Genomic DNA, 21,576 nt, shown 5'->3' with positions numbered 1-21,576 from the left:
CTCTGCAGCAGATTTTTTTTTAAGCCTTAAAAATATTTCAGTGATGATTCTATTTCTGTAGATACAGACAAAGAGGTGTTTCTTACAGAAAATAGAGACAAACTAGGCTTCACAGAGGCAGCAGTCCTTTAAGATAGCCTTCTCTGAACATGGGAGCAACTAAGAAAACAGGCTTTTTAAAATTATATCATAAAAAATATCAATCTCCCAATTTATTTTACTTAACTCTAAAGTTACAAACTGTGACCTTTATTTTGTAATTATTCCTTAAGAAAAAATACCCGGTGTCAAAGGAAAATTTGTTCAGTTAAGGAAAACCAAAGTGTTTTCCCTAGAAACATCAATTTACTGAAGTAGCATTCCTAAAGCAAACTGCCTCATGCCTAAAAGTTGCTGCATTGTTTTTTGTTTTTCTCTAATGAAGCCTTATCTCAGAACAGATAAGATTTATTGGTCAGTTTATCACATAAAGAGGAAATAAAGATGAGAAATTAGACTCAGTAATGCTTCTACACATACTAGCTCATTTAAACCCACCACTGTAATTAGCACTCGTACAAAAGAGAACTAAGAAATTGGAACATCAAGAATACTTTTATCACATATTATTGGAATTTCTACATTTGAAATCTTTCTCAAAACAAATGAATGCAGATTTAATATAGTTGACTAATGCTAGTGCCTTTTAATCTATAGTAGAAGTTGGACTTCTCTGTGACCAATGGCTAATAAAATAACCTTTGGTTTATCAGCAAAGACAAAAAGAATAAGAGCCCCAAAGATTTTAAAGCAGACGTCCTACACAGCACTATGATGGGACATGTTGAGAATTCCTCTTTATGGGGACTGAGAAAAAAAGGAAGGGAAAAGTCTCCAAGTGTCCTACTCACTTTCCCATTGAGAAGGAGGTATTGGGATGTTCTGGACAAGGAATGGTAATAGAAAGACTGAGCATGGATTTAAAAAAAAAGTTGTTTTTTTTTTTCAGGGAGCCAGAAGTCAAGTCATATAATCAAGCAGAGTAAAAGAAGAACTCTCTTTTTTCTGATCCCCTAAGTGTACTGCCCTGGACCACAGCTGCAGTTGGTGGTCGGACTTGTTTCATTCCCTGTTATAAACATCCTCCCTGTATTGTCTGGTGCAGTAAATCACTTTGAGTCTAAGTGGGAGGAACTACAAAATTAATCTCCTCTCCCCTCTTGCAGTCTCAGCACTACTTTCCCTACAACCACATCAGAAACCTCCAAACAGTTGCCATGTAATTATCGGAAGCTCATCCTCCATTTCGGCGAGCTATGTTCCCACCCTACCCTCTCTTCTGTGCGAATGTGGACGACAATAAATAACAGAATAGTTCCTCTGTAGCCATCATCATCATCTTCTAGATGTTACAAAACAGCTTTTGGTGATGAGTCCCTGCAACCCCAGGTGGTACCCACTTGCACCATGAAATGCCAGACATGTGAAGAACACACATTCCTGCAGCGCACACCAGCAAACTCTGCTGGTCCTCCTGCAGCAAAGGACTGGATCGTTCATCCGAGATGGAATCTCTACAAAAGGGCCACGAGACATGAGAACAGAGCAAAACACTAAACTAGGTGCCACAGTTCTCAACCACTTTTGAGAGAAAAAGGGTGGTTTAGCGGAGTTTCTGAAGGAGATGATCTGGAGGGGCAGATTCCCACACAGAACAACGTCCCTTCTTTCCGCCTTCCTTGTGCTCTCTGGCATCCATCTTTTGAGTGGTCTGAAACAAGTACTTCAAAACAGCCAGGAACCTGGCATGATTTCAAATCCAGGTACAAACACTAAATACTCCTCCTGGTTTCCAAAAGATAGCTTGCACCGACATTTTGTCAACTAATTAACTTTGCCCATTTACACGGTTTTATTTTCAGACCTGGCACCTTGAACAGATCAAGCAGATCAAGAATAGCAATGAGCTTTTTGCCTTTAGGGTGAAACAACATCCTAAAGCCTGCACTTTGTTACCAAGCGCTCCGATCTTAATGATATGCCCCAGGTTCAGCACATCATTAAATTTAGTCTTAGCTGGAGCAACAGAAGCTCTAAGGACAAGTCTGAGGATATCTTTTCTTTAGGACTATTACAGGTTTTTAATGAGGCGAATGTGTGATCTTATAATCTGTAATAAAGACATTTTACAAATCGCTACAAAGCTGAAAGCTGTTATGTAGATGTACATTAGAAACCTCACCTGTGTTGCACACACACCAACCTCTGCTCTCTGAGGCAAAGCTGTCACATAAGCACTCAACAGATAAACAGGAAAGTTTACTCTACATCCCTCAAAGGCCTCCATTAAAAAAAAAAAAGTACATTTAAAATATGCTCTGTACAGCTGTTGTCTTACCATTTGCCTTGTGCTGCACATCTGGCGGAAACTGGTCAGGAACATACCACTGATAGTCTGGCTGCACAGAACAATAAAACGTTATTACAGCAATATGGACTCCATAGACACTTCAAACAAAAGAATAGCGACATGATAAAAATGTAATTGTGCTGCGAAGTTTTTTATTAGTCATACAAAAGTAGTTTACAAAAAAAAAAATCTTATATTTAGCTTTATATTCTACTGATTTAATCTTTCATCTTGCTTCCTTTTTTATGACATGTGGTTTAGATGCTGTACACATTAGAAATATTGGTGTAAACCTTTCTAGATCCCATAAATCAAAAGCAACATTATCAGAAACAAATCAGATTTTTAAAGGGCTAAGGAATAAAGCACACCAGAAGATACCAGCAGGCATCACATGCTCTGCACTAAAGAAGCCCAGAGAAACCTTGTACACTCCGACCTGACAGGTGAAGCTGTTCCAGTCTTAATACACGTAACATCCGTAACATGTCTCGGTGTGACAGAAATAACCCCTTTAATAAAGTTCTGTCCCCTCCTCCTTTCCCCATAGGTTAGCATTAGTGTTACTATAACACAAGCTGTTATCAGATAACTTATTGAAAATATTCTGGGATGGGAAAAATTCCCATCTTTCTCGTAAAAGGAAATCTTGGGAAGGTTATGTCCATGCAAACATAGTTTTGTCCAGGGGAATCGTGGCAGACAGAAATACTGCATTATTGTTTATACCACACACCGTGGTAAATGAGTAGCAAATTACCACTAGAGAAAACAATTTTGGGACCAGACATTTCAGTTGAAGCTGTATTAAGCTGTCTACCTGGTTTAAGTAGTAAATGCAAGCTTGTCAAATTCCAAGTAATTACTGCTACAAAATTAGTTAAACTGGGAAAATAATTCATGTTTTGCAGAAATTACTCTGACAAAATCCTGAGTAGTCCCAAGGAGACTCTCCTAGATTTCAACTTGCAGGAAAGAAATTCCATAGAGTTCTAAAGAAGTTTTGCCTAAATTAGGATGGCAGGATGAAGCTGTAGATACAGAAAACAGGTTCAACTTTCATGTATGCTGTCATTCGTAGTTACACAACAGTAATCACTCTCACACACTGTCAAGAAAAAAGGAACTGTCCTATTTTCACTTAAATTACACCATCCACTGGAATTATTAACTAATTCAGCGCTTGTGGGCAAACAAAACAGGCTTTGATACAAAGCAAGACCCTGCTTTGCTTTAAGCACAGGTAGGTTTTTTTCCACCAATGGCTCAAAGTGCACTTACTGGCATTGCTTTGTTGAGTTTCTATTGAATTTTCTGTTCTCTGATCTACTCTTCTCTTTTATACATACTTACACAATGCAAACTTAAATGAATTTCAGAAACAAGAGGTGTATTTCATGTCAGACTAAACAAAATGTTCCTAAAAGTGTAAAAAGGAATGAAAAGGTGCAAGATATAAAAAGAATGAAAAAGCAAAAGCCCAGGCTAAACACGCAGGATTACGTACGTTAACTCAGGACACCCATTAAATTCTAACACCTTTCCTCATTGCTAAACAAATTGCTCAGGGAGGTATCAAAAGCTCAGAGCAGCAACACTGCACTATGGCACTCACACAGAGAAAGAATTTCAAAGAAAACTCAGAATGAAACTGGGAGTTACAAAGCAACCAGTCAAACTGACCCCGGCGCTCCGGCAGGAATGGCAAAGCTGTAAACCTAGTGATCCCTCGCAGAATTAGAAACCCAGATGATGAAAATTCAGGGAGAAGAGCCAAAATAATCTGGGACAGCATCCAAATTGCAGTGAAAAACATTCTGCAATACATCTAACTCTGATAAATAGGCAGATAAGCACACTCCTGAAGCACAGGAATGACTTGTATGACCACAGCTTTTCCGCTGGATTTCTACAGTCTGAAAGCCTTATATGTGTTTCGTAAAAATTTGGCTATAATTTCTCCAATAATGCGCATCTTTCCTCTGGCTTTATAGCCAGAAACAGATACTGTGTATTTAAAATGACCTTCACCATGTTTAAATGCATTCTCACTAGATTGGAACAAGCACAGCCCACTTAAATAACCCAAAGCACTTCAAAAATATAATTCTTTGAAGGAGTATTTTCCTTGAAATAGGTAACTCCTCCTCACATAACCTGCCCTGGCACAAAGCTATTCTTCACACTGAGGAAGACAGGGACCTGCTGTGTGCCAGGAAAAAAAAAAAAAAATTCCCATTGTGTTAGCCACACTCAGACATAACTTCCACTTTCGTTGGGTTGGGTTTTTTTTTTATTTTATTTTTTTGCAATACACAGGCTAGCTTGGGAAAATTGCATTCCTAAAGCATTCACAGCCAGAGTGTCTCGCCCTCAGTAGAAACTTACTCCTCACGTAATCCCGTTTCACTGCAGCGTACCAGAGGGAAAATACTACCGGGTACAAGCAACAGCACCTGGGATTTTGCCCTTACAGTTTAATAGCAGTGTCGTGAACCCTGCAGATAGCTTCTCTGTCTGCCCCAGAACATGTACAGGGAACCTGGGATTGTCCAGTCTGGCTACAGTGGTGTTGCCTGATGGCAGGACAGTTTTATTACGTATGCATACAGAAGCCATAAGTGAAGAAGAAGGCAGAGACAGGGCCAGAGAAAGACATACCTAATGTAAAACACGGAAATAAAGACCTAGTAGTCAATAAGTTTTCTTAGACCAAATAGAGGAAGAGATCAGAGTAATGCTGATCCCAACTGCATTCCCATTTCTGTTACTATCATCTATGTTGAATGCCCAGAACCGGGCTCCAGAAAGCAGATCCATATTTATGAATTTGGGTAACTATGTAACTAGAAAGGGCTCTGAATGTGTGGCATGGAAGTAAATTAATCTATGAAATCAGCAAGAGTTTAATCAAACAACCTTATTTTTTAAATTAAGGAATGACCTTCGGTAACATTGAAAACAAATGTATAATAATCTCCTTTTTCTTCCTAGTGGTATTGTAGATAAATAGTATTTGCCAAAGTACATTTAAAATATATAAGAATATACACTTAAAGTATAACTCATCAACCATATACTTAAATTACTGCAATTTTGCCTCCTTGTGCATAGATTTCTATTGGTTATGCTTTGATTTGCACAGGACAGCACTCTATGCAATTCAGTACCAAAGACACTGGAACAGCAAGGAAGAAAAAACCACGACTATCAAGAGAAAAATCAGCATTTTGAGGCTGACAGTAAGGGAAGAGAGACTGCAGAGACATCAGGAAGGCTGTTCCAGACCTTGGGCTAATTCTAAAACCAGTACAAAATCTTGATCTGGAACCAAAAACAAACTGGGAAACAAGAGATTTAGTTACTGGGATAGCACCATGTTATTTTCCTGTGGTCACCATGCTGTGAGAAAATCAGTGCCCTTGTGAAATGGGAGATGGTGGGAACCTTACTGGGTACTGTTGCTGCTCGCACGCCCTGTGCGACGCTGGATGTACTCGAGGATGTTGACAGTGAAGAAGCAACCCACAACTCCTACAATTAACACCTGGCGAGAGGAAGACGGGAGGTGGGTAGCTGGGCCCCTCAGACTGTACTGGGAGGTCTTTTTTCTGTCAAAAAATAAGAAAAGGAAGAAGAAATGCACTAGCAGCAGGATACAACGGCCAACGGAATATTCACGTTCAAATTAATCAGTTAAAAGCAACAGGGAAGAAACCCTCCTCTCTCAGCACAGGTCGCAATACTGCTCGTTTAGTCCATTCAGATTGTTCATGATCTTAAAAGTTATTTAAGAAAGTTTACTCATGCCACACGAGAGTCTTGATGCTTTTTATGTGAGAAAATATTGGTTTCAAGATACGGCAAGCACATGTCTGGGTGTTCTCTATATTCAAGATACATTTTCATTACACACAGTAGCTTTCAATAGTTTGAAGCAGAACTACATGGACAGGCACTTGCATAACAAGAAAAATAAAACATTTTGGTAAAGGATCAAAGTTGATGGCCTCGAGATTTCGGTCTTTCTTTTCTTAGGCCCTCTGTGTCCCAGCAGAGTCAACAGGAATTTGCTTAAGGCCAGAGGAAGGAGGGGTAACAAGATGAGTCACAACAAAATAATTTGACTTAAGAAAACAAAGCAACAAATATTCTATATGGTTCCTCTCATGTTTAAAATCCTTCACAAGCTCTGTTTAATCAAATGCCAAGGCAGGAAGAGACAAGAAGATCTCTAGTGCAAGTTGTAGACACACGTTACACAGCACTTGTACACCCCCTCGGGTGTGTTGGACATGTGCAGTGCTGTTGGCATTTCTCCTGGTCCAGAGTGGCCGGGGAGCAGTGGGAAAGGCCTTTTAGCCCTATTTTTGGTCACCCTCCTCACTGTCACTGCTGCGAGAGGGTCTCGCAGCGTTCATTGACCAGTTGGGGTCGTGCAAGAGATTTAGTCTTTTACAGTCTCTAGACAATGCAAAAATATATAGGAAGAAGGTGCCTCTGAGTAGTCTGTCTCCTACAAAAAAATTTCTTTACCTTACTGAATTACCCAGGAGCGGGCTTGTGCGTGGAGGAAATACAACTATGCTAACAGATTTGTCCAAGGCATTTCTATAAGCCTGGGATGTCCTGAGTGGCAAATCATGGCATTCCCTCCACCGTTGCTATTTTTACCCTTTCATGAAATGCTTCCAAGTACCTGTAAAAGCACTGACAAGTCTGGAGCTCCACTGCAGCAGCACCCAGTGTCAGCCAGGATGCCCAGCCTGCTCTCCACTCCCACTGAAGTGATGGGAGCGAGGGACACCTGACAGCACCTTGCCTCAGATATTATTTCAAGACCATACTAGTATCGATGCATGATTTGGTTGAGAGTAAGCCAATACTGAAGTTTCTGTTTCATAGCAATGTTGGAGAGGACAATAAATCATCACAGAACATTTTGGTAATCGGCCATAATTTTAAAACTTTGCACAATTCTGTCAAGACAGGAAACCTCGAAATTTCATCATTTTTAAAGGAGGTTGGGAAAGCTCAGAGTTTTGCATGCCATGATTTTATTATAGCTTCCTGAATGTCTGTGAACAGAATACTGACACTACTGTGAAAAGATAAAAAGGATGTTGCAACAAAGAATTATTGCAGCGGCTGCTCAGCTAATTCAGATGGAGACAGTTTTTTTTTCCTCAATGATATTAACATTACTCTGTAATCCCACTGCAGAGGTCAGGATTCATTACAGAAGCTTTTATTTCAAAAGTTGGTTTGATGTTCTAACTCTTACATCAAGTGCCAGTGAAACAATCAACAGTCCTCTGGATTTGTTTTTTGTGCCCCCCCCTCCATTTTAAGATATGTTTGAAAAGTTTTTGCAATAAATACTCCCTTCATGTACTTAATTTGGGAGTCATCTCTAATCATTTCTCATCTTCTTACTGCATTACTTCACAATGATTTCATCCCAGGTGGTGACCTCATATAAAATCCAGTGTCAATTAATGGAAGGCAGAAAGGCTTGGGTTGTGTGAAAAGTGAGAGAATAAAAATAAAATACACATGTGCTGGCAATGGTAACTTTCTTTCGACTCATACCTGAGAGTTTACTTTTTTCAGTTGAGACTGTAATCTCTCGTTAATTTTCTGCAATGCTTCTTTCTCCTCATTAAGTCTTTCTCTGTCAGATCTCTCCTTTCTGAAGTCTTCTTCATATATTTGTACCTGCAACCATTATGACAAAGTAAGTGAATCTCAGCAGAGCTACAATGGAAATTTTCAACAACTTTGTTGTTTGGTTGCTTTTTAAACACTGGCCAAGCAGCGGGGTGCTTCCAAAAGGATCCTTCCTCTTTACAGCCCTGAAACAAAAAGTTTCTGTCATCTTTTTTCTGGCCAAAGAAATGGCTATTCTCCAATGGCACCTGCTAATCAAAACAGTTCACAGCTTCAGTATTTGTAGATCTTTGTAATTTAAAAGGCTGACAGGCAGATATGAGTTTTAAATACTACAAATAAGATAGTAAATACTAAAGATATTGATCTTTCTAAGAGATAAACAGTAGCAGGACAAATATTTTACCTACTGTTTTCCAGTTGTCTCTTCCATTATGAGCACTTTTAAATCCCTCCTGTATCTCAGATGCAAGCAGTTAGCAAATTCTCAAACTGCAGCCCGAAGAACCTACGTGTCCCACTGCAGAAGCAGAGGGGAATGCTACGTACACAATTCAAAATGGAAATGCAGAGGTTTGATCCTGTTCCTAGAAGATAAACTGCCTTTCAACTACTGAAGGATGCAATGGCTTAGCTCTTTTTATGTTGCCAGTAATTGTAGCACTTAATCCCATGAAAAAATATCTGGCCACCCCAGGCACAGGCAGTGAGCGCAAGGATTCAGAAGCAAAACACAAATCCATAAATTAATTGGTGTTAAGCTGACTGGCTTAATTTGTCAGCTAACAGGCAAACAACCACCTGGTAAGAAGCTGAAGGTTGGTGGCACTTCTACTGACCAACAACAGCAAAAGCACGTTGGGATGGGAACCACCACCAGAACTTTCAGAAGTCCTTTCATGTCCTCTTGGTTGGTCACTAAAGCCTGCTGTCAGACTGTTTCCAAAGAATCTGCTTGCTGTGGCTTATGCCCTGCCCGTCGCACAGATCTAGTTTTCATTTTGCTGGCAGCAGCACTATGACTTCACAGGAGGACTAAAGAAAGGTTAATACCTCAGGGGACAAAAAACATCAACACAGGGCTCTATAAATTATTTTCATGCCTTGCTTGTTACAGCTAATTTTGCAAGGCTTTTTTCGGACCCGATGGTCCCTCACTAGATATAACCCCCTTCCTGAATAACACTGTGTGAAAGGAACAAAAGCTTTCTGTGTGGCCGCGTTGGGGACTCAGCTCCACAGCCTGTGCCTGGAGGAGGCATGCGTGCCCCTGACCCTCCGAAGCAGAAGTAAAGCTGTCCCTTGCAGAAATCTAGGTCTCTTGTATCCCTGTCCATCCACATGCTTCTCTCCTCCATATTTCCTTATTTCTTCTCTCTCGATTCCCACTCTGCTGGTCCCACCTCCCTCCTGCTCCCCAGCTGTACAATCTGCTGAAGCTGCAGAGGAACCACTTTGTCATAGTTTTGCCATATATTCTGTCACCCTGAGAAAGAGGGGGACACCTCCCAAGGAATGAACGCCTTCATCTCTTCTGTCGCGGCCAGGGATGGGGCTGATGACAGCCAAGCTCTGGTGAGACTCTGTCACATCGCTGTTTGTCCCAAGAGTCCCTCCTCTGTATAGTTAGAGCCTTCTGCTCCATTTCATGCAGAAGGAAGTCTAAACTCACTGTACTGATTTATACAACTAGAAAAAGACATTCATAAAATGGATACCCCATGAGAATTCTGAAAAAAAAAATTGGTTTACTCTATTTTATTGTGTAGAATGAAATAACTCATTACTGTACAATCAAATGCAGGATTTTATCCTCCAGCATGTGGCAAGCATTACATTAGAGAGCAAAATCTGGCTCTGCTGTCAAACGTGACAGAAACAAGTATTTTATTCCCATTGAATAAAATTCCCATTCTGATCACATCCATTTGTGTGTCAATAGTGTTAACCCTAACACTGTCCAGGATGACAGACCTAAAACATAAAATTATCTGAGAAGTATCATGTTTTTAAATAGATTCTTTCATATGGAAAAAGAAGAGGATGCAAAGCACTTCAATTGCTAAGAACAAAGATAAACAAAAAAATAAGTACACTTCTTTATAGTGACTGGTATGCAGGTTATGGATGCAAATGTTTTGCTTCACACTTCAAAAAATTGCAATGCCAACACTCTAGTTTTCCAAGACTAGGATTCTTAGATAATTCACTAAACAATCAGTAACTCATGAAGTTTAGCATTCCCTCTGGATGAAGTTCAGCCCATAGCAGAGAACTCGCAGGACGTCTCCAAGAGTCAGGAGAGCCATTCCGCTGCCTCGAGTCCTACACTTGTCCTTGATCCAGTCCTTTGCAAGGACTCAGTTTCACTTCACAGACACTGCTGTGATGACAGCATCTTCAGAAACACCATTCGAATGGGCTATGGCTAAACCGGTTTTTGTTTTCAAAAGCTCTACGTAGCAAGCGTACCAGGCACAATTCTTGTGAGAGAGGGCAAAACTATGCTGTAGGAAATCCATCCAGGCTTACTTCCAGCTGTTCTCACCTGCTGTCTCAGAACTTCAAGTTGGGTTCTCATGTCCTCAAGGCTGTTCCCGTCACCCTTCTCTGAAGGAGCCCCAGGAACCGGTGAGTGCTGCTTTTTCAAGACATCCAGAAGGGTCTGGAACATCAAACAACAAAATTACTAAGCAGAAACTGACTACATAAAAAAAAATCCTTTACAATTATTAGAACATTAGCTCTCTAAATAAATTAAAGCGAGTCACAGACTTGTGGGGGCTTTCCCTTCACCTGCGTATATGAATAACATATATGTTTTACTTATAACTAGAACCAACATTTACTTATGGAAATCACAGCTGCAAATCTCACTCATAAACATCATTTCCCTGCAGAAGTCAGAATTTGGGAAAACAAAAACAGGTGTCTGAACTCAGCTGAGGCCAAAAACAAGCAAACAAAAATACCTAAGAACATAAAAGCCATACTCAAAGATGGTCTAAAAATGTGACTACAGTCAAGGCTGACTGAAACATTTTTTGCACTAAGAGTACAAATTTCTTCAACTGGAACCGCAGTAAAACCTCAGGTTGAGTAGAAGTTATGTAGTCTCTATAGCTTGTCACTAGAGGGAGTTACGAATACCGGTAACGTTCTTACTCTGTTTTTTCAGTCAGATTCTGCTATAGTTCTTTGCAGATTTTGTTTATTTTTAACAGTATTACACAGCTCTTCCTTGGACTGGAATAATTTTAAAATCACTTTTACCCTTCTCCGTCTATAACCACATACTATACACACACACAGATATATATATATTTATTTATTTATTTTTTTATATATTTTTTTTTTCATTACTTTTCAGTATCTCTCACATAAGATACAGACTCAGCTAACTTCATCCATTTTAGAAAGTTCAATTGCTGCTAATGATCCCCAGCTCCTCCTTGCTGGCCACACTTGATTCATGCCATAAGGGAAGATAATTTGGAGGGGGAAGAGGGAGAGGGGGATGTGGCCAAGCAGGAGAACTAGTATCTAAAGCAAGTCAATGATTAGTATTAATTATAAAAAGGCCAACAAAAAAAATTAAAAGAAAAATTAGCACTTTCCATGAAGAGCACAGAAAAGGGAGGCTTTTTATCTGATGAGCTACTGTCCCCAGGAATTGTGTAGAAAAGAGATTGGTATAACAGAGGCAAAGTTTGTGTGCCATGTCAATACATAAATAAGGTTTAACATAACATGGGAGGATTAAGATACAGATAGCTTACAGATTAATCCTCCTTTTGTCCCTTTGAACCCTTTCAGGCTATGACATTGCAGTGTTCTGCACAAACAGTAAAACAAGGAATAAAAACAAGTTTCACACTGGCATTTATTTTGGGCATGGATTGCCAGCAGCAGCAAGAGTCAGTGAGGTCTGACACTATCACAGTACATACGATACGTTCCCTGGCTGACTGCAACCCACATCCTTTCCCCAGAGTGTGGTTTGTTAAGCGTGCTGCTGAGGGCAAAGACAAGTGAAACATGTTTTTCTTCTTCCCCCTGCCTACGCGGGATACATCTCGATCTTGCCAACCACTACAGAATTATGAGACTCATTTGGGTGGCGAGGGACCTCTGGAGGTCCAAGCACCTGCTCAGAGCTGGCCAGAGAGGTGAGGTTGAGCACCTCCAAGGAGGGTGATATCATGGCCTCTCCAAGCAATCTTATCTAATATTTGATCACTCACAAAAGAAAGTGCTTCAGATGTCCTGATTCCAAGACAACCGAATATCCTGCTTCCTTCGCAACAAACCATTTTCCCAGTCATCTGCTGCACCCACATTTTACATGGCTCAGTCTTCTGTTACAACTCCTTCATTGGGACGTACCTTACTGATCATGGGCCATCCTGATATTACGAAATGGTAACACACTTCTACAACTGAAGTACATATATTCATAAGCTGTTGATGGTTCTCCTAATTCCTGAACAAATGGCACTATACTGACATTTTTTTTTGCAGCTCACTTCCTAGAATTATATAATGATATAAACATATTAGGTGTTTGGGCAATTCTTCAGCTTTTTTTGTTTATTCGGGGCTCTTCTGAGGAAGCTGTACATCTCAGAATTATGGAGCAAAAAAAAAAAAAAAAAGAAAGAAAAATCCAGAAAATTTGATCCAAAAAAGGTTAATAGTAGAAAAGAATAAGATGAGGATTTTTTTTAAAACCACATTTGGAAGCAATACTGTCAGATACTTGAAATTAAAAGTAAATAAGCTATTTTAAATATGTAAATAAGATTTGTAATTTCAGATTAGCAAATCTGAGAAACGACAAAGAACTTCTGGGCATCTTCTATAACTGGTCCTGTATGCAGTCTTTTCAGATCATTTGGCTATTCCCACTTCATTAGAAGTCAAAGTACAAAAAAACCCTGACCAAACAAAACACTCCTCTACCCTTCAGAAAATGGTATCTCAAGGAAGCTGAAAAAAAAATTGTGTAGCAAAATGCTTGAGGGAGAACTAGATTAATAATTTCAAGAAGAAAAATTAAAATGCCTTTAGGGACTGGAGAAAGGATTTAATCCCAACAAAAGCTACTGCTTTTGGTAACGTTTAGATGAAAGTGCAGGGTAAGAGAGACAGTCACACTTAGCTATATATTGCAAAAGAAATTAAACTATAAAATATAGAAATATAACTATAAAATATTTTCTTCTTCACTATAGAAATGAGCACAAGAAGGAAGGCATTACACAGGAAAGCAAGACTAAAGACAGTATTTCCAATGAGGAGGATAATGCAGAGCTCTGTGCCAGTGGCAGGATGGCTAACAGCAAAGAAGATGGACCAACGAGAAAGAACTCACAGCTCACTGAGTTAAACTGAGCTTAACTTAACCTGGTGTTAATTAACATTCATTCAGACGTACCGAGAACTGAAACCTGAAATTGCAAGATAAGCAGCACAGAGGTTTTCTGGATTTTTCAACATCAAAAATGGAACTGTATGACTGAAAAATAACTATTTGTTTCCAAATCTACAAAAAGAATAGGTCCACGCACCTAGAAACCTCTTAATCTAACTTCAAGAGTGCGTTAGGCCTTGGGGAATATTTTGAAGACAATTTCCTTATAGACATGAGAAATAGGATTAAGCAAAGCACTCTTCAACCTGATGTCTTTCATTAAAAAACTCAGATTTTCTTATCATGGGGAACACATTAAAGGTTATTAGTCTATGATTGAATAACAGTTGAGATGGCGCTGCAGCAAAGTTACAAAATAAGTCAGAAATTTGGCTTGTACTTCAACTATATGGTGAATCATAGAATCATAGAATCATTTGGGTTGGAAGGGACCTTTAAAAGCCATCCAGTCCAACCCCCCTGCAAGGAGCAGGGACATCTCCAACCAGATCAGGTTGCTCAGAGCCCTGTCCAACCTGGTCCTGAATGTTTCCAGGGATGGGGCAACAAGGAAACAACCACAGGAGAGCAAATAATCTTGGGATACAGTGTTGCAAACCTATAGCTTGCATCACTTTCATGCTACAGACATCAAAGTAGGATCAGATCGGGCTCTATACCTTGCCTATTCTGCACAAGAAGATCAAAGTTGGATGAAGCCAAAAGTTAAAGGTCAACGTACTTAAAGTAAAAAGGTTAAGATACTTAGCAACAAGTTGTAGTATCGTCCATAGACTGAGAACTACGCGCTTTAAAAAGACTGAGATTAAAAAAACACGCATATTAGCAGGCATAGCTGTATTTTTTTAAAGACCAAAAGAGCTGGGTCAGCTTAGCTAAACTGTCCTCTAGTGAAAATACAACTGCTCTCTGTAGCTCTAGGGAAAGAGCAAGGGCCCCTGAGTTCCGCTTCATGGAGAGGACAGATCTGTCTCACACAAGGAGTGAACCAGATCTGTTGGACTCTACTACCAGAAGAACAAATGAATACCATCTGGCCAGAATAAATTCAGCCCAACTGAACGAGACGAAAGCATCTAATGAAAGAAGGGTAACAGTTTCAGAACAGCCTTCCAACAGAAGCACAGCAGAAGGAGCTTAAGTATTGTTAAGGAAAAAGTTGTTTGATTTTGGAGAATTTGTAAGAACTTCAGACCACTGAACCTGCAACAGCAGGGGACTAGACTTAAAAGGGCACAGACGGTTCCTTCCAGTCTTAGGTGCATTAATGACATGAGATTTGAAGGATGCAAACACACAGAAAATCAGTAAATTACTTGTGGGAAAGTATGTTACATGAAATGGATGTTTCATTTAAAACAATGGCCTATTTACCCACCTGTCTTAGTTCCAACCATAAAATAAGATAGCAAAACAAAACATTGAAATAAGTTTTTTTTACAAACAAAATCTTGAATGAAAGTTACACTGAGGCTTAGAGCAAGTCCTGTCGATGCATTTCAAACAGAGCTAGGGATCATACGTTCTGTCAGGTTTTTAACATGGCAACATCACTCTTTTGCCTTGACTTTTGCACACCATGGCCTTTTAGCTTGCGCATCACTCAAAGTTACATAGCAATGGTTACTGCAGTGCATTTCCTCAGGAAGTGTTTGTGGTTCACCATGAAATACAAAATTGTTAGAAAACACCCACTACTTTATGTGATCTTTTGATTTAAAAGAAGTTACATTTATTACTTTCCCTCAGTTTAAAAAAAAAATTACATTTAGCTGTTCTATGGCATTTTCCTCCATAAGATAAATATACACGTAATACTTATATGTATGAATAGGTATGTATGTACATAAAAAGTAAGACAGGAGCATGTCTTGTGAAGAGAAGCCATCATTCTCAAACACAGAATCTATGTAAAACAATAGTTTTTAAACTGTCTATTTTTCTTTTAATCACACTGGATTTCACTGGATGCATATGAAGGCCTCTTTATATTATTTCCCTTCTGTTCTAAGGAAGGAGAATGTAAAAAGAGCTTAGATATGACACACAGAGAGGTTTCACAGAAGAACTCAAAGATTCTCTTAACTTTCCTCTTTACAATGCAACCCTTCTACCTGCCACAGGTATTAGCTGAAGCAAGCCCTTGGTTGTTTCCCCAGCTCCCGAATGGTGATTGTGAATTTGCTACCATGAACAGGTTTTTCACCCAGAACTGAAAAGATGGGCATCTGGTGGTGTCACTGCCTGACAACAGAGACACTGGAATTAAAGGAAAGGTCCTGGTCAGTGGCTCACTCTTGTTCATACCTTATTGAGACGACTTATTTCACACTCATAGTGTTCTTTCTTTCTGATCATGGAGGCATTCTTCTGCTTCAGGAGCTTGTTCTCTTCCTTCATTTCATGGAGAGCTTCACTAAGGACCTTTATTTCTTTCTGGGATGCAAAAACACAGAGAGATGCTGCTGAAAGGCAGATGGAACCATTTTTCAAGCACAGTTTTCAGAATATCTGCTGTCTGGCAGATGTGCTGCATTTTTGTTGTCCCAAATGCAGCTGGGAAGGGAGACAACAGGAAGGCGGATGGTTAGTAAAACCCAGATATGATAAAGTCTGTTGAAATTGTTTTGACCACTCACCATATGATGAGACAGAGACAACATACCAGACTAAATCCCTGCTCTCTACAGCCTGCAGTTGCACAACGGCATGAGAGAGCTGGCAGGCAAAGCAGATCAGTGCCGTACAGTGATTACACCAAACCTGCATTACTCTTACGTACTCACAGTGTAGGGCCAGTGCTAAACGCTGGTGGAGTCCCAGCCACTCCCAGTGTCATACAACATCAAAGACAAAACCAGATCTCAGTATCACATAGTCTGAGGGCTTTTTCCACTACACAGGAGACTAAGGCGGGCCTTAGCCTGCTCAAGAATTACCAAGCTACCAACCGAGGCTTAAAAAGCCACTTTCTTTGACCCCATCATGGTTGTTGTCGACTTGAGCTTGACCCTTCCTAGTGTGTGTGCCTACACTGTTGCCACCCCAGCAAACTACCAGGAAGATTATTCTTTTCTCCTGTTGCTTTCGATGTAGCTATTTTCAATCTACAATGAAGGGAGCCGAGATCTGAATCAGATCCCGAAGCAAATGGCCTTGTGTAAGCTTCTCTCGCAGGGTGTGCACTCCTCACCAGCTCGCTTTTGCCAGGCTGTCTTAGACCAAAGCCAGTTAGGTATGAAACAGAATAGCCTGCTGTAATAAAAAATAAAGTATTTATGTGATGAAAAAAATGAGATCTAACGGTCACACGCACAGAACGTCACATGAATGCTTTCTTTCCTGTGCAACAGGCAGATCTCTGTGCAGCTAGCTACCAGGCATTTACAGCTCAGGCTCATGAGAAGTGCATCACTGTAACTGAGCCACTGAAAAAAAGCCTTGACAAACTGTTGCTTGCACATGAGGTTGCTTTATTTTCCTTTGTTCTAAGTTAGTTGGAACATTTCATTTTCTCCAAAAACTGGGGAAGATTAGCAGGGTATCTCCGCACTAAGTATAGGAACTCACCCAGGAGCTAGCTCAAGCTGGCACATGCATGTATGTTTTAGGATATTAAAAAAAAAAAAACAAAACAAAACACTAAAATCCATACAGTTTTTTTAGCTATGCTCTCCTCTTCACTTTTGCCATCCTCTTTTACTTGCTCCTAGCTGACACCTCCAGGAAGATGGCCATGTATGACCAAAGATTTCCAGTTTGTCAGGTTTTTGAACCATCTGAATTCTTACATCTTATTGCTTCTTATTCGACTCTGAATCTTAGGTGTCACGGCACGTAGATTTTACAGTGACTAGGTTCATCTTTGATTCCTGTCTATGGGTACATAGTCGCCCAGAGAGAAGAAAAAAAAAATAAAAAGTACATCTCAAAAACAGTCAGTTTTCCTCTGTTGCCCATGGAGGATGTGGGGATGGATAACATTCACAGCATTATTATTCTGTGAGAGCCATAAGCCCAGGTGCATTTAAAAAACAAAACAAAACAAAACAAAACCCCAAAAAAACAACAAAAAAAAAGCAGCTCTGTAACACAGCAGCAGCATGTAATCTGTCTCAGGGGTCTCAGGGCTGTTTGATGCTGCTGGTGTTCCTAAACGGCTCAGCAGAGCACCCAGAGAACTGCCACTCTGAGTAAACAAATTTAAAAGACACTGTCAGGCTGCTGGACTAGATAAGCAAGTAGAGAACAAACATCATCTTACTTTGCTCTGGCAATTGCCCTGCACAACTTATCCCAGCTCCATGGCTACAGCTGGTTAAATAAAACATTTTAAAAAGAAAGAGTTGTCACCTTTCAAGAAAAGAAAAAACACACATAGACATATATATATATATAAAACAAATGCAAGTGTGAAGCATGCTAGTTGCTGCAGAAAAAAAAAAAAAAAATAAAAAAAACCCAAACAGAAAAAAAACACCATAAAGCCCTAAAAATCTAATACTGGTAGACCTGTCAGCTTGGGTCTCTTCTGCATCTGCTGAGCTTTAAAGCAACAAGCCTCCTTACATGCTTTCAAGCTGAATGTATCTTTATACATTTTTCTGAGTCATCCCCTGGCACCGCTTTTTCTTCATCCTGCCCCGTGAGCTGGCACAGCTGCTGACTTGGGTGTTACAATCCTTGTTGCTCATTCAAAAATCTCTACTTTTAGCAGCTACTGCTGCAAATGTGTAGATCTCCTGCATCCCTGCATGACATCTAAAAAGCAAAGAAATTCAGAGTAAATAGAAACACTTACTGGCTGAGTACAAAACTTGTAAAGAAATTGCTGACCTAAGGCAGAAGTTCCACGCAGGTTAACCTGTTCCCGTAAGAGATTTTCGGATTATATTGTAATTTAGTTCATTATTCATGTATGTAGTAAAAAAAAAAGAAATTGGGAAAGAGTTCTGCTCATCTTTACCTTTCCTAAAAGGCAGTTTGGGCTATTTTTCCACAGTTATAATATATTAAAGGGTAGGCAGTAAAAACCTTAGTAATATGAACAGGAATAGTCTTCCATTGAATCCGCACACAGAGCAAATACAGGCAGTGATTCAGCAACTACATAATGACACAGTTTGCTTTAAAACACGTAAACGGTCCTTTTGGTTAGAAATCAAGCACGTGCTTAGCTAAAACCATACCGTAATTGACAAGCAAGTAAGATGAATGTTCTGCTAATGAAGATAAAAGCTAAGGGCTTTGCATTTCTTTTCTTGCGGGAGCTAACATATCTTATCTGAGCCTGGAAGTGATGTGATTGCCACTTGTTTTCAGGTTTGTTTCATGTCATCAAGCAAATGCAGTGGCCAACTTCAGTCGTCAGAGCACCACCCAGAATCTCTTATGAAGAGGTTACGAAGCGTGTGATACCATGAAGCAGAATAAGAATAGGAAGCACTACTCTGTGGTGCTTATAAAACCAAGCTCAGCCACTCTCAGGGTGAGGTGAACGCTGCCCTAGAGCAGCCTGACCAGCCCAGGCACTTTGAGCCCTAATAACTGCACTGACTACATTACTAATACTTACAGGGAGCTCAGATAGCCAGCGGACGTATAAAAGCCTATACAGCAAATATAAAAATGTGGATGTTTGGAGCTGAATTCATTCCTTTGAGTATTTATCATAGAATCACAGAATGGTTTGAGTTGGAAGAAACCTTAAAGATCATCCAGTTCCAACCTCCCTGCCATGGTCAGGGACACCTTCCGCCAGACCAGGTTGCTCAGAGCCCCATCCAGCCTGGCCTTGAACACTGCCAGGGACAGGGCATCCACAGCTTCTCTGGGCAACCTGTGCCAGTGCCTCACCATCCCCACAGTGAAGAATTTCTTCCTTATATCCACTCTAAATCTACCCTCTTCCAGTTTAAAGCCATTTTTCCCTGTTCTGTCCGTACCTGCCCCTGTCAAAAGTCCCTCCCCGTTTTTCTTACAATCCCCCTTTAGGTACTGGAAGGCCGCTCTCAGGTCTCCCCGGAGCCTTCTCTTCTCCAGGCTGAACAGCCCCAACTCTCTCAGCCTGTCCTCACAGGAGAGGTGCTCCAGCCCTCTCATCATCTTCACAGCCTCCTCTGGACTTGCTCCAACAGGTCCATGCCCTTGTTATGCTGGGGGCTCCGGAGCTGGATGCAGTACTGCAGGTGGGGTCTCACAAGAGCGGAGTAGAGGGGCAGGATCCTCTCCTTCGACCTGCTGGCTATGTTTCTTTTGGTGCAGCCCAGGATGCAGTTGGCTTTCTGGGCTGCGAGCACACATTGTCGACTCATGTTGAGCTTCTCATCCACCAGCACTCCCAGGTCCTTCTCCTCAGGGCTGTTCTCCATTCATTCTCTGCCCAGCCTGTATTTGTGCTTGAGATTATCCCCACCCATGTGCAGGACCTTGCACTTGGCCTTGTTGAACTTCAGGAGGTTCACACGGGCCCACCTCTAAAACTTGGCATTTATTGACAACCACTTTGTGTAACATCTGCAATGACGTTCCTATTCCATTCAAAATCTCTGTAGCATTTTTGTTCACAAAGAAATTCACCCCAAACTGAACAGCGAGGAAGGAAATCTCTGCGGTATTCATATCAATCTGCTCTTTACTCCCACACACACAGAGTAATGCCGTGCTTTCTGCCAGTTTCTATTGAAATGACTCTCTCTATGCATAGTTCTCTGATCAGACAGAAGATCAGCCACTGTCTTGGGTAAAACACTGAAGAGAACTCAACACCACAATCTCATCTCATGGCTGCACGACAACCCACGCCCTGCCACTCACCAGAAGAGAAAGATGAAAGTCAAGACAGCGTTCAACACTGAGCACAAACAAGGTAACAGAGTGCACCCTCCTACCGTTTCCTGCAAGGGCCTCTCTCTGCCCAGGGCTCGCAGCCTCTCATCTTCTGGATGCTGGTGATGTCTCTCTTCCTCTAGCTCACTGACTCTCCTCTCTGACACATCCAGTTTTGCTTTCATTTCTGCCAGCTGAAAAGCAAGTGACAGACAGTGGTGGGCTGACTGGGGATCCCGGCAGGCATGGCACCTTAATGGTGCCTTCAAATCCTCTCAGCTCTCATAGTGTAAAACAGTGGATCTGGTTGCGTGTAAAGTCCTCAGCCACTGAATTTCCCCTCCCGATCTCTTAGCCTCGCTGCTCTCACTGTAGTGAAGACTTAACAGTCCTGGGCAAACTCTCTGTTGGTGTTCATCTAGTCGGGTCTCCAACTGTTTTGCTGCCAAAGGACAGCTACCATGGGTCTGTTCCTCCAAGTGATTTCTCCATTCCAATGTTTGCAGTTTGGACTACCTCTGCAGCGTTGCACATCCAAATTATCTAGCCAGAGGCATAAAACAGTCCTATACTAAATAAGGAAGAACAATTTAAATTTCTCTTTGTTTTGAGGAAATTTTTAAAAAAAATAATCAAATAAATGATCCAGATCTCAGTAAAGCTTACTGGAAAATATTAAAGAGAAAATTTTCCTGATAAGCACATGAGGTCATTCTGCAAACTTCGTTTTCATAGAAGGAAACAGGATATGAGGAGTGTCAGTCAATGAATCAACTTGGTTTTTGGAATACTGGGCAAAATTTTAAGCAGCCAGCTTGTCCTGCTGAAGATGGTACACGCATTAGATTCACTTTTATGTGATGAAGCTTTTTTAATTTGTGAGCTAAAGATCCAGTAAACATGATGCCTTTCCTCTCTAAGATACTTGCTATAGCTATGGCTGGCTGGTATTTAAGCACAGACTTAACTATCAGCAGATGGCATACTTATTCCAACAGAAGTAGTCAACATTGTTACCTGTTTTTCATAAAGTTGTTTCATACTTCTAAATTGATGATCCCATTGCTTGTTCACCTCCAGAAGCTGTAATTATCAGGAAGTCACAGTAAGTAACCTTTATTTCAACATCGTCAATAAATAAAAATAGACTGGCATTCAAATCCTCCAGCTATGAGTGTTCACAACCTCCTCATTATCTGGCCACTTCATTTCAGAAAAAGCAGGTTTAAGGTTTGGCAAGCTTTACGGCCCATCT

The 21,576-nt window shown here is 40.6% G+C and overlaps 1 protein-coding gene across 1 annotated transcript in view; it reads right to left on the bottom strand.

The window, feature by feature from the left end:
- The window catches only part of TNIP3 (TNFAIP3 interacting protein 3), a 66,868-nt gene that overhangs the window by 4,334 nt on the left and 40,958 nt on the right, over window positions 1-21,576 (bottom strand). The window contains exons 6-12 of the mRNA XM_086747150.1: window positions 21,339-21,404; window positions 20,384-20,515; window positions 15,801-15,929; window positions 10,608-10,724; window positions 7,982-8,107; window positions 5,842-6,000; window positions 2,378-2,438 (exon numbers count right to left, since the gene is read on the bottom strand). Coding sequence (XP_086603276.1) covers window positions 2,378-2,438; window positions 5,842-6,000; window positions 7,982-8,107; window positions 10,608-10,724; window positions 15,801-15,929; window positions 20,384-20,515; window positions 21,339-21,404 — 790 coding nt within the window. The remainder of the gene's footprint in view (window positions 1-2,377; window positions 2,439-5,841; window positions 6,001-7,981; window positions 8,108-10,607; window positions 10,725-15,800; window positions 15,930-20,383; window positions 20,516-21,338; window positions 21,405-21,576) is intronic.

Source organism: Chlamydotis macqueenii, chromosome 4, assembly GCF_036417535.1.
Source record: "Chlamydotis macqueenii isolate bChlMac1 chromosome 4, bChlMac1.mat, whole genome shotgun sequence".
In the NCBI taxonomy this organism is placed as follows: domain Eukaryota; kingdom Metazoa; phylum Chordata; class Aves; order Otidiformes; family Otididae; genus Chlamydotis; species Chlamydotis macqueenii.
The sequence above is the reverse complement of the archived record's forward strand: the minus strand, read 5'-3'. Positions and strand labels throughout refer to the sequence as shown.